We start from the raw sequence: 12689 nt of genomic DNA on the forward strand, positions 1-12689 counted from the left end.
TGTTCTGTGATCCATAACTTAAAAACTCAATCCTACCCTGAAATCTACAACCAACATATCCATCTCATGATGATGTCCCTGGATTTATCAATGAAATATCCTGGCATAAAACATCACCATGAATCTAAAACATACCCTCGTTTCAAAATGGAGGGATGGAAGGATGAGCAGATGGATGGGGCAGAGAGGAAGAAAGGGGGGAGGAAGGAGAACGAACTGTGGGAGAGAGTGAAATCCCAGACTTTCTCTCATAATTAATAAATGAAAGATGTTGTTAGTGCATCTGATCAATAGAGTTGTTAGGGAGAAAGAGCAATTGATTGGAGGATGGGATGAAGGATGGAGGGATGAACGGATGGAGGGGTTCCAGGGGGGTTAGGCTATTTGCTCTTGCAGCTGTTTCCAATTTTCACCCTCATTGAGAACAAAGGAGTCTCCTGAGCCTCATCAGCACTGATAGACACTTAGCACCATCCTGACCTTAATAGAAGGGAGGAGGAGGGAGTGGCTGGGAAGAGGGGCAGATGGGAAGAGAGAGGAAGAGTGAAAGAAAAAGTTAGAGAAGAAGGAGAAGGGAGTGATGAAAAGGAAAGTTGGGGGTGAAAAAAGGAGGACGATGAAAGTGAGGGAGAAAATGAAGGTGAATGGTAGAGAAGGTGAGGAAGAGGAAGAGCTGAAGAAAAGAAGAGAGACGAAGAGAAAAGAGGGAGAAGAAACAGCGAGAAGATCCAGGAAAGACAAACATGGACAGAGATGAAGGAAAATTAAGGAGCAAAGAGGCGGAAAACCGAGGAAGATAGAAAGTGGAGGTATAGAAGAGAAGAGAAAGAGATGGGAGGATGAGAAGATAGAGAGAATGGAGAATGCTAGAATTGTAAGAGAGAAGAAAAACTGTGAAAACAGAAGGAGGAATGGGAAGGAAAAATAGAGAGAAGAGGGGAAGAGGAGGAGAGAAAAGGGGGAGAGAATAGAGGAAGAATGAAGATGGATGGGGAGAAAAGGTGTTGATTAGGCAAATTAGAACAGCAACCGTAACATTAGATAAAATGTTACAGATAATGAAATCAGTGTGAAGTGAGTTTGTTTCCCTATTCAGAGTTTGAGTGGAACAAAAGCTTGATATGTATGGGAACGTTACAGAGGCTCGTTCAACCTACACAACACACATTCCATGAGGAATACAGCATAAAGATGTTTCCCATAGTATCAATAATCTGTTACTAGTTCTACTCAGCGTGTAGGTGGAGCTTTACAGTCGCCAGCAACACACTCAGATCACCTTGCCAACAGCCCACAGCACACGCCTGCAGGGGCTGGATGAGACATTCCAGAAGATTCTTCCCATGCTGCGCCGTACAGGTCTGCCTCACGGCTGCTCACTATGGTTACTTGTGCTATGCAGTGCTGTCAACTGTCTCAAACACATCCTCCTCAAATGACAATACAAAGAGGAAAAGCAAAAATGTGAATGCTTTGTTTACAATCTCTCCAAATCAATCAATCTCCCAGACACACTAATATGTAGCTGTGTACTGAGTGCATTCATAATAAATGCAGCCTTGTGTATTTTCAATCACTGTCATCAAAACATTAGCCATACCTAATATCAGATAATAATTAGAATACACTATATTATATATATATATACACCATCACTTCCCCGTGATTGTGTCGCCGACTGAACCAGACTGAGAGACCATCTAAGGCTCAAGAAACCTCAGCAGGTGATTTGAGTTAATGAGCTGATTAGAGTGAGACACTGTGAGGCTACAGTATTGAACTTTTTCACAATATTCAAAGTTTCTGAGATACTGAACATGGAGTTTTCACGAGCTGTAAGCCATAATCATCAAAATTAAAACAAAAAGGCTTGAAACATTTCACTTTGTGTTTAAAGAATCTATAATATATGAGAGTTTCACTTTTTGAATGGAATTACTGAAATGAATGAACTTTTCCACAATATTGTAATTTATTGAGCTGCACCTGTATATATTTGACTTTGACTTGAGACTTAAGAGGTAAACTAAGGGTTTGGGGCGTGTGACTTAAGTGAGTAATTCATTGCACTGCAACAGAGCTGTTTGTGAAGAGATCACGAGCCAGAGAATGGAGCAGATAAAGTGAATAGAACGCTCATGTAACAACTGTGTGTGTGAAAACATAGGGGTAGTTACATTCAAGAATCATTATGATCATCTCTATATAATACTGCATTTGCTGAATAATTAATGCAGATTCCATCCCAGATCATTCCAAAGGATTCACCAGCTTTGTCTTCCATCTGCCTTCACATGTACAGTACATCATGTATGTGCTGATATCTGTCTACATGTTTTAGATCTGGAATATCAAACACGTTTATTTCTGTTAATGCTTATTATATTAATACAGCTTCTCACTATCATGTCACAGCAGTACCGTGAGGTGATTGTGTGTGTGTGTGTGTGTGTGTGTGTGTGTGTGTGTGGCTTTGTGTGTGTGTGTGTGTGTGTGTGTGTGGCTGTGTATTTGTCCATTAACAGCTAATAGCAGCTCTGTTTCCCCATTATCACTAATGGATGGAATTCTCTGGATGCACACACACACACACAAGCGCACACACACACGCACGCACACACGCGCACACACACACACACACACACACACACACACACACACACACACACACACACACACACATAGACTGTCTGTCTGTCGGGACCATTACTTACTCTCTCATTCCCATGCTGTCAAAATTAGCCACGCAACATAACACGCACGCACACACAGAGACACGTACACACACAGTCTAAATGTCTCAGCGGACAGGAAGTGAGGGCGTTAGGGTGAATGAGGAAGTGTTTCCCACGGCAACCAGAGAGCTTCCTGTCTGGCCCTCTTGTCTCATATGGCCTGTAAAAGTGAGTGTGTTTGTGTGTGTGGTAATAGTGAAGCAGAGACGCAGTCGAGGGAATCCAAAGTGCCTGTTGACTGTTTTAATTGTCTTGCTGCCTCCCGTTACGCCTCCATCCCTCCATCTCTCCATCCCTCGCTCCATATGTACTATAATTCTTCCATTCCTTCTCACTTTTCTCCTCTCTCATCCCTTCTTACGTCCCTCCTCTCTAGTTACCCTCTCCATTACTCTCTCCATGCCTCCATTCTCTCTCCTTTTAATCCTTAGTCTCATCCCTGACTCCCAATTCCTCCCTCTCCCTCATATTTCTAGTCCTCCTTATCCATTCTCGTTTCCTTCCCTCAACTCCTCATTTTCTCTCTAGATCCTCCACTTTCCTTTTCTCCACCCATCCTTTCCTTCCTTCCATCTTTCTGGACAAATATTCATAATCCTGCTTTTGCTTTCTGCTTTGGTAATGAAATAGTTTTAATGTCTATGAATTCTATTTGGTTCCTGGTGTTTCTATTTAACTTTGTATGCTCAATTTCATAGATATACATGAAACATATGGTGGAAACATCTCCCTGTGGCTCTCTCTTCTTTCTTTTGCTGTCAATGCTTTTGTGGTGGCGGCTGGGTTTACGTAATGACAAAATACAAACATACACAAAAAGACAACAACAATGCCACAGACGGTGTTAACACAGAACATTACAGAAACAGACAATACAAGTAAATTACTTTAAACATCATAGAATAAGTGTTTCAATGGCTGAGGCATGCGATTTGCCTAACACGTGCACACACACACATATACACACACACACACACACACAGACCAGTACCCACTCTGTGCCATCTCTGTCCAATCAATGTAATATTAATGAACGACAGCCGCTCTGGTTTTCTGGGCTTTGTGCGCGTGTGTGTGTGTGTGTGTGTTCCCCTGAGGTAAAGGACGGGCCTAAGGCCAAAGCTCTGTCAGTGTCAAGGTCACACACCAACAGAAACACCCCCCCTGCCCCCCGCTCTCTCTCCCTACCTCTGTCTGTCTAGTTGTTGAACTAGCAGTCCCTCACTGTTGCTCCCTCCATCCATGTTAATATTTTTATACAAAGCTGCTATAAGTTGAAAAAGAGTATAACTGATCTGCTGTTTGTTCAGTGTATTGAACCATTTGCACCTATGGTCCTCATCAATCCTATCCATTTCCTTCCTTTCATGAAGGGGACCAACAGCTACAAGAAAGTGATAGAAATTATGTTTCCTTCCTCTCTCTCTCGGTAATGGCTAAGCCCGCGTACCTGTCCCGGTCATATTGATTTGTTCATTCGCTCTCTCCAATCTTTCCAATCTCATCCTTAACCAGTCCAGGTTCCAGCTGGTCACATCCAGCTCGCCTCTGTGCTCAGCTCTGCCTACAGCGTTAATAACACCTGAGGAATCTGGCTGCTGACCAAACCAAACACACAAAATGCCATTGCTACTCCTCTTTCTTCCTGGGCTGAAATTGTATTAGACATTACAGTGATGGTTGTGCGACAGGTATCACTGGACAGACAGCAGACATTTAGCAGGATGGAATAAATCCTCCTTTCAATTTCTCCATTTTTTATCCAGGCCCGCTCTATTACTCTCTAGAGGTTATTGTAGTTCTGTCTGTAATCTGTCAAATCTGACCTTTATTCATGAAGTTATAGTCATTTATAGCCTGTTTGTGCAGAGTAGAGCAAAGCTTCACTCTCTTCTCTCCAGCTTCCTCTCTGTTCATGAGGGCTGTGAGCTCTGTTCCTCAGTAAGCTCTGCTTGCCACTCCTCTAAAGCCTTTACAGAGCTGCCTGCACCAAGTGGCGGGACTTCCTCTGGGTAACAACAGTAATTAGCCCCGTTTCCTATCCCTACGATTTACTCAGTGCTACAGCACCACTCAGTGGACAGTCTGTGTTATGATCTTTATTTCGGGAAACCTGGAAACCCCTTAATCATCAGTTTTCACTGATTTTTTTCCTGTTTAGAACAATCATGTTTATTTGAGATATATCTAAGGTCCGGGGCTCAGGTGGTTGACTTTAGCTGTGTCTCATTTCAAGGGACGCATTGCTGAAGGGCGTGGCCCCTGTACTACAGAGGGCAGAGGTTTGGTTTAAGGCTTGTGAATGCTTGTGACATTGACATAATACTACCAACAGTTGTTTATCATCTTAACTGATCAAACCACAATTTCCCAAAAGATTGAGACTGTGAAAAATGTAAATGAAAAACTGAAAGCAGGGATTTGAAAATTCTCTTTTACCTATAGTTTACAAAAAACAGTACAAACACTCTTTTGTAAATATACACTCCCTCTAAATTTGATGCATTCAACACATTCCAAAAAAGTTGGGACAGGGGAAAAGAGCAATCAAAAAACAAGTGATGCGATCAGGAGTGGGTATAAAATTAACATCCACAAAAGGTTTGTTTATTTAAGATCAAAGATGGCTTGAGGTTCACGAATTCGTGTAAAACTTTGTGAGCAAATATGTCAAAACTTTAAACACAACATTTTTCCATGCATGATTGCAAGGAATTCAGGGATTTACAGCTCATAATATTATTAAATGAGAATCCAGAGAAATCTCTGTGCATAAAGGTCAAGGCCAAAAACCACAACTGACTGCCTTTGACCTTCCAGCCCTCAGGCAGCCTGCAATAAAACCAGACATGCTCCTGTGATGGATGACACCCCATGGGCTTGGGAATACTTTGGGCTGTTCTCAGCAAACACAGGTTATCACTGCATCTACAAATATAGGTGACAGCACGATTGCACTGCAGAGAGTGGAAGCCACATAGCAACAATGTTCAGAAACGCTGCCAACTTCTCTGATCCCGAGCACAACTGAAATGGACTGATGCCCAGTAGAGATGTGTATTGTGGACTGGCGAGTCAAGCTTTCATTTGAATCAGAATGTGATCACAAGCAGCAGCTGTCAGTCATCTTATTATGAGCATATGAGGGTTTTACACCCGCAACCCAATTCATCTCACCTTTTCATAAACAATCCATCACCGCACGCCCACACTCAAACAAGGATATCAAATATTTATTCTCCAGCAGCACTTTGGTTTGGATATGTGATCAATGGATGTTCCCTCAGTGAGCAAATCACAGAAATGAGCAGAGAAACTGTGAGTCCAGAGAGTGAGTGAGCAAGTGAGGACTCAAGACATCAAACACAAATTCGTATTGATCTGATTATTTTAAAAGGAGCACAGAGCTTAATATGAAGACCCACGTTGCTGTGGAGTTATGAGGTTTGGCAGTGGCAGTGATCATTGCCATAGCAGCTAAAACAAGTCAAAGCATCAATATGGTGGTTGAGGATTCAAGTTAAGCGATCATTCAGAGTTTCTTCAGGTCAGCATCTGTGTTCTGAATTCAGATTGAGAAGCTTTTATCTTTACAAAGTGTTTTAAGAGCTTCTCTGACAGCAGCTCGTCTCCACATCAGGGCCTTTCAGCGGACTAAATTCTTCTTAATCCTCACAAAGGATCCTTGCATATTTAAACGTGGGACAAAGTCCTGCGGTTGTCAATGTTTAAAGAAAATAAGAAAGAAAGCCGATGTTAAAGAGGAGATCAAAAATGACATGTGTGTTTAGCAGCTCTGGTGTTTCTCGTTAAAGTTACTTAAGATGGAGAAAGGGTTTATGTTTAGATTCCTTAAGAGCAGAGAGGCTGAAATCGACATGGAAGCTTTAATTCCACTTCAGTCCCTGAGGCGCATTAAAACTCTGCACTGTAAAAAAACATTTACAAGAAAAGCATCAAGTAGAAAGTCTGCCAGTGGGATACAAGGAAAAGGAACTAACGATTTCATGAAAGTCATAAAATGTCATAAAACAACAAACCCCAATAACAAAAAAGATGATAGAATGTGTTAAATGCTAATAAAAACAGAAAGCTTTGAACATTCTCTTTTACCAATATATCATTAAAAACAGCACAACTAACTTTCCCTGATAGACCTTATTGTATTTTGTAAATATACGCTCATTCTAAAGTTTGTTCCTTTGAACAACGCCCAGCTATATATCCATTAGTCATACTTCCATTACTATTGTCGTTTTTGTTGTGCCTCTCTGTCTCTCTTTCTCTGTCAACCCAACCGGTCAAGACAGATGGCCGCCCACCTAGAGTCCGGTTCTGGTTGAGGTTTCTTCCTGTTAAAGAGTTTTTCCTGCCGCTGTTGTGAAGTAGTTGCTCATCAATGTTGGGTCCTTTAAATTCTTTATGTGTAAAGTGGCTTGATATAGTCGGTTGACTTTTTTACAGTGAAAGACCTGTTAAAGAGACCTCTGGTGCTGAACTCAGCCTCATGTGGCTCTGATCCAGATTCAAAGGTAGTTCCAGATCCTCAAAGAACAAACTGTCTAATACCACATATTGATCAGAAACTATTACTCCTTTCATCTCCCACTTGAGCGCTTAAAACCTCCCGTCAGGTTCTAATCTCACTGTGACCTCCTTTATTTTAAGTTTGAATTCTCACTTTCTTTTTTGCTGCTTTTGCTTTTTTTCCCTATATTTCTGCGTTTTCTATTTCAACAAAACATTTCAGTTTATTAAAGTGTAATAATACAATATTTTTTATAGTGATAATACAATTCTTTTACAAATATTCGTCTACTTTTTTCATAATTTAATATCAGATGTAATTATTGATTTCATTATTGACTCCAGTCTGCAAATTCAAATGTTCCTACACCTTCACGTGTGTTTGTGATCAAAGATGAAACAAGTTATAAATATTAAAGATGCAGCTCTGCCAGATTTAGGAGATTAAAGAGAGAAATTGATCCCTGTAATCTCATTAAAGCATTTCTACTGGTCCTAATAAGTTTGTTAAGAGGCTGTGTGTGTGTGTGTGTGTGTGTGTGTGTGTGTGTGTTCTGTATTTAAGTTTTTCAAGGCCTAATTTGAGTGAAAATAAACATTGTCATAATTTCTTTATTTCTTGGGCAAACGACAAAAAACACAACACAGTTTGGTTTCAATAGATTCACAACAACTGGACCATATACACCCACACTCTAATGCCATAAGGGTACAGTACATCTCAGCAATAAATACATCATCAGTTTAAAGAAAAACGACATCAATCACTTCATTTACAATATAACATTATTTATCTGGAAAGGTGCAGACACTAAATCTGACAAATCTGACAAAAACTGAAAAACTAAATTCAAAGCAGCATTGTTCACCAACTGTTCAACTTAGAGAGACAAAAATAAAAACATTTTGATCGTTAGTTCAGTAAAGAACTAAAGAAGAAATATTATCTGCAGGGGAGTTTTGGGGTTTACTCAAATTTGGACATTAACATTTAGTGAAAATTAGTTGCGTTAAACATTTAAATGTGCAGCCCACAGTAATGTTTCACGTCAAGTACAGCATCATACCTTTTAAAATGTTGTATAACTTTTCACATGTTCAAAATCAGAGCTTTGAAGACACTGAAGAGTTGTTTTTTGTTAGATTTGAGGAAAGAACAGCAAGAGCACGACTAAAAAGAGAACGGAATGAAGAAAGCTCCTCCAATTTGACCACTAAATCCACTTTAGAAATTGTAGTAGTAAACTCCAATAAATTTGAGCCTGTTGTTGTCGTCTTTCTACATTTTGTCGCTTCTATGCTGTATACATGGCTTGCATAGTGATTCAATTGAACTTCTGCAAATATGTTTGGAATACAGTCCAATATGAAAATAGTGAATAGTGGCTAATGGGGACATCCGTTTACATTTCACCTCCTCCATCACTTTTCACCTTTAACCCCTGGAGAAGCAGCCTTAATGTGTTAAGGAGAAAAGCCAAAATCTTAAAACTGTACGAGCCAGTAAGCGACTAACTGATGGATGAGAACAAGTGAAGGCTTTTTGAGAAGTTGTAAAAAGCTTTGACATGCTCAGGATTATGTGTATGAGACAGTGTGACAAGATGTCTGACCCAAGATGATGAAAGTGACAGGAGAGAAGAAAACCATCAGAAAGAGTTACAATAAAATAAAATAATCTAATTTACAGCCTGGCATGGACAATAAAACCTTAAGTCAATAGTGAAGGTATAGTTTAAATTCTTCCCTTTCTTTCATCTGAGCAACATTTTGAGACGTGAAAGGACAGCTGCTCCTCTGCATTGCCTCAGAATATTGCACAATGAGTCAGGAGATTGATTCATCTGACATTACAAAGCGCTAATGGTTAATACTTGCTGTCATATCAATCAGAAGATTTATTTCAAATCTGACTTTTGGGACTCAAAAAGGGAAAAAATGACCTGTGAATTCTTCAGATTCCCCTAAAAGAAGCAAAGTCAACTTGTTTTCACACAAGTGATCAATTCAGTGGTTCTCCAACTGTTCTAATTTTTCTTTTGAAGTAACTGAAGTGCTTCTTTTGAAGTGCTTCGTTAAAAAAGTTGGATATAGGGCAGCATATAGTGTTTATGATGAATGATCATGAATCAGTCATTGTGATGAGAGAGAGTATTCCACTGTTTGGCTCTGCTCACAGAGCTGCTGCAGAGTTGTTCTTATTTGGATTTATTCCCCACACAGACATTAAAATAAATATTGGTGTGTTTCTTCCCCTGCTGTGTCTCCTGTAAATCACAGCGCTGGGACATGAATCCATTCCAGGCTTTAAGCGATCATTATTATGAACATAAAAAGTATTGTTATTGATGGAGGTAATAGGGGGAAAGGCTGTTAACAGTCATAAATAACATTTAGATGTTAGGCTGTTCAGCCATGACGGCTCCACAACCCGCCAAACATTACTACAGAGTCAGAATGTAAACTAGTACGTTTACTCAAACACTGTAGTTATGTGGCACTTGACTTTACTTTTTACTCTACATCTGATGTTACAATAGAGTTACATCAGCCAATCACGTTGTTCTTTTCATCTGCGTCTGTCAGAAAGTAACAGCAGGATTTGTCAACAGGTGGGCTTTGGGTCATTTCTAGATCCAAATCCTGAAATTTTCAATCATCGGTGCACTTTAGCCCAGAAGATATGAAGATATTTTCCTCTATTTTTGGTCCAAATATTTCCTCTTTTTTCTAGTTTTCCAAAACCTTTTCTTCCCTTAAATAACAAATTTTCTAGAATGTCTTAAATGTAGTGAGGTGTATTTTGTGTATACAGAATTTTTTAGGAAACGTTTTAAAACAAGCTTCAGGAATCATAACACAGAAATTAATTGATTTTTACAGTGTGTTTGTATACTAAATAAATGTATAAAAAGCTACAAACATGTAATACTTTAACGCTTTTATTTTAGAGCTTCAAATCTTAAATAAATTAAAATGTGGCAGAACGCCACATATAAATCTCATGATATCTTTCTCCAGCAAGACGGGAATGCATAAACAGGAATCAAACGATAAATGTATCAACAAAACTAAATGAATACAACAACAATTCATGCTGTAAACAAGCCTTTACATTATTCTACAGAAAGATAAAACCTAAGATTTTCTGTCAAATACACGCCATATTTAACCTAAACACAGATCTCTGCTTTATTTAATTTTTCTTTAAATAAACTCTTAAACTGTAAGTTCCTCTCATATTCACACTTCAACTCGTTTCACTTAAAATGAAAATAAAATGAAGTGATGAAAGAAATCCACTTATTTCCCCTGAATCAGTGTGAAGAAAAGCAGGGGGAACACAGCAGATCAAAGCAGACTGGTTCAACTCAACATTATTCTGTTGTGGACAGACCTTCAGAATAAAAGTGGTAAATCTTAATTAAAAACAGTTTTAAAGAAATGTTGTTCTACCTACTGACCTGACCTTTTCAGATTAAAATGGTTACTAAAATGGCCGTTTAAAGGAAGGGCAAAGGCAATTGTATACCTTGTCTAAAAAAAAAAATGTAAAAACCCTTAAAGGTCACTGACAGATCTAATCTTTAAGGTAAGGACCACATTACTCGACTTTAAAACTATTTTTAATCTCCCACTTCTATTCTGAAAGACAGACATCCATATAAGAACAAAAAAAAAATTTTCAGGAACACATCCTTAAGTATTTCTATAAGAATGCATCCAGGGCGCACTGCAGGACTTTTCTTAATAATTTTCTTCATAATCTGTGGCTTGAGATTGTTTACATAAAGTTTTTTTTGTAAGGATGTACTCTTAAACTTCCAACATCATTTGTGGCTTCTTGACCTACGAAGGAAATCTGAACCAGGACCTGGGAAGCTGAACCTGGCGTGCTCACACCATGAAGCGATGCTCCTTGCCATCGTGGGCCATGCAGATGACATTGCGGTTGGAGGTCCAGATGAGGCGAGCCAGCTTCAGGTGGTTCTGGGAGCCGGGAGAGGCCGGCTGGACCGGAGGGACCTGGTAGGTCTTAATGCAGCGGAGCTGAGGGGCTGAGTTAAGCATCCCGATGCTCCCCAGCAGACTGGTGTTCATCTGAGGACAACATGAAGCCTTATTTTCCACTAATCATTTTCTATCACTGGAACCGTCAAGAAACACTTGGAACTTCTGTTTGTCGTCACAACAAAGTGACTACAAAATTACCAAAGTGAGTCAAACAGAGTGGAAATGTTTCTGACAACTGATGATTCCAACAAGTCAACAATAAGGACAGGACACTTAAGTTAGTGAGCACACAGTTGCTATGTGAGCAATATTGCTTACATAGTTGATGAACATACCATTAGAATTGTGTCGCGAGGTTAGTCAGCCGCTAGTCCATTCATATGTTTGAAGCATTTGTTTCCCCTACCCTTCCTAGTTTCCCCACCGCAAACCCGTTTGTGGTGATTGCTTAGAGTCCCTAGGCCAATGATGGTTTATGCTTCATGGGGGGCAGAGCTCTTAATGTTGAGACTAAAGTGCTGGCAAACACTTGGGCTAAGAAGAATAGTAAGCATATGCATACACATAGATCTCATTGTCAAAAACATTTAGATCATATGGTAATCAGCAGTCAACATTAATGACATTAGAATCAAACAGTCAAACGTCACTAAACTGAATGAAGGGTTTGTGGCCTTGCTAGAAAGATGTGTCAGCATCGAGTAATTGTCTCTAGCCCACTCCCTGTCAAGGGTAATGATGAGAGATTGACATCTTTCAACCGCTGGCTGGTAAGGTTCTGGAAGGAGCAGGACATTTCTTTTTGAGCCAAACCTAGCTTGCTGAAGAGCAATAGCCCAACCTTAGTCCTTCCGGTACCCAAATGAGAAATATAGCAATTGCTCTAAATTTTACTCATGTTTAGCTTACAGCAGACCAAATAAAGGCTCTTAGAGAACCTGCTAGGCACTAGGCAATCTACAAATAGTGAAATTCCCCCGAAAGACTGTGTTTTCTGTCCATCGCTCTATTGCTTCATGTCGGACCGAGGTTTAATTGCTCAAATCTACACCTTGCTGGAATACCACAAAAAAAGGAATCTGAAATATCTGTTGGGACGTTAGTTATTGTTATAGGTGTGCTCAGGTGTATCAGATCATTGACTTATCCTCTGTAGATCGTCTGAAACACACACACATACACGAACTCAAAACATCCAAATGCTAGACGCTAGACGTCCTTGGCCGGACACAGCCATGTGTGTGTTTATGTGTGTCTCAGGAAACGATAGAGTTTCCTCAGACACCCCCTCACCCACTGACTGGCTGGAGACAGTCTAAAACACACACACACACACACACACACACCGACAGAGCGTCTGCCAGCTCATTACCACAGTAGCCGTCCAGCCGGTGCACTAGCCGCGGTTTATGC

General features: G+C 40.0%; 1 protein-coding gene across 1 annotated transcript in view; it reads right to left on the reverse strand.

Annotated features, from left to right (window-relative positions):
* Nucleotides 1–7856: 7856 nt before the first annotated feature.
* wdr7 (WD repeat domain 7) overlaps nucleotides 7857–12689 on the reverse strand; it is a 54757-nt gene continuing 49924 nt past the window's right edge. Inside the window, exon 30 of the mRNA XM_076163680.1 lies at nucleotides 7857–11363. Coding sequence (XP_076019795.1) covers nucleotides 11160–11363 — 204 coding nt within the window. The 3' untranslated portion in view covers nucleotides 7857–11159. The remainder of the gene's footprint in view (nucleotides 11364–12689) is intronic.

This window comes from Genypterus blacodes, unplaced genomic scaffold (genome assembly GCF_046128005.1).
Source record: "Genypterus blacodes isolate CSIRO-AG114 ecotype Tasmania unplaced genomic scaffold, CSIRO-AGI_Gbla_v1 ptg000133l_1, whole genome shotgun sequence".
Classification (NCBI taxonomy): domain Eukaryota; kingdom Metazoa; phylum Chordata; class Actinopteri; order Ophidiiformes; family Ophidiidae; genus Genypterus; species Genypterus blacodes.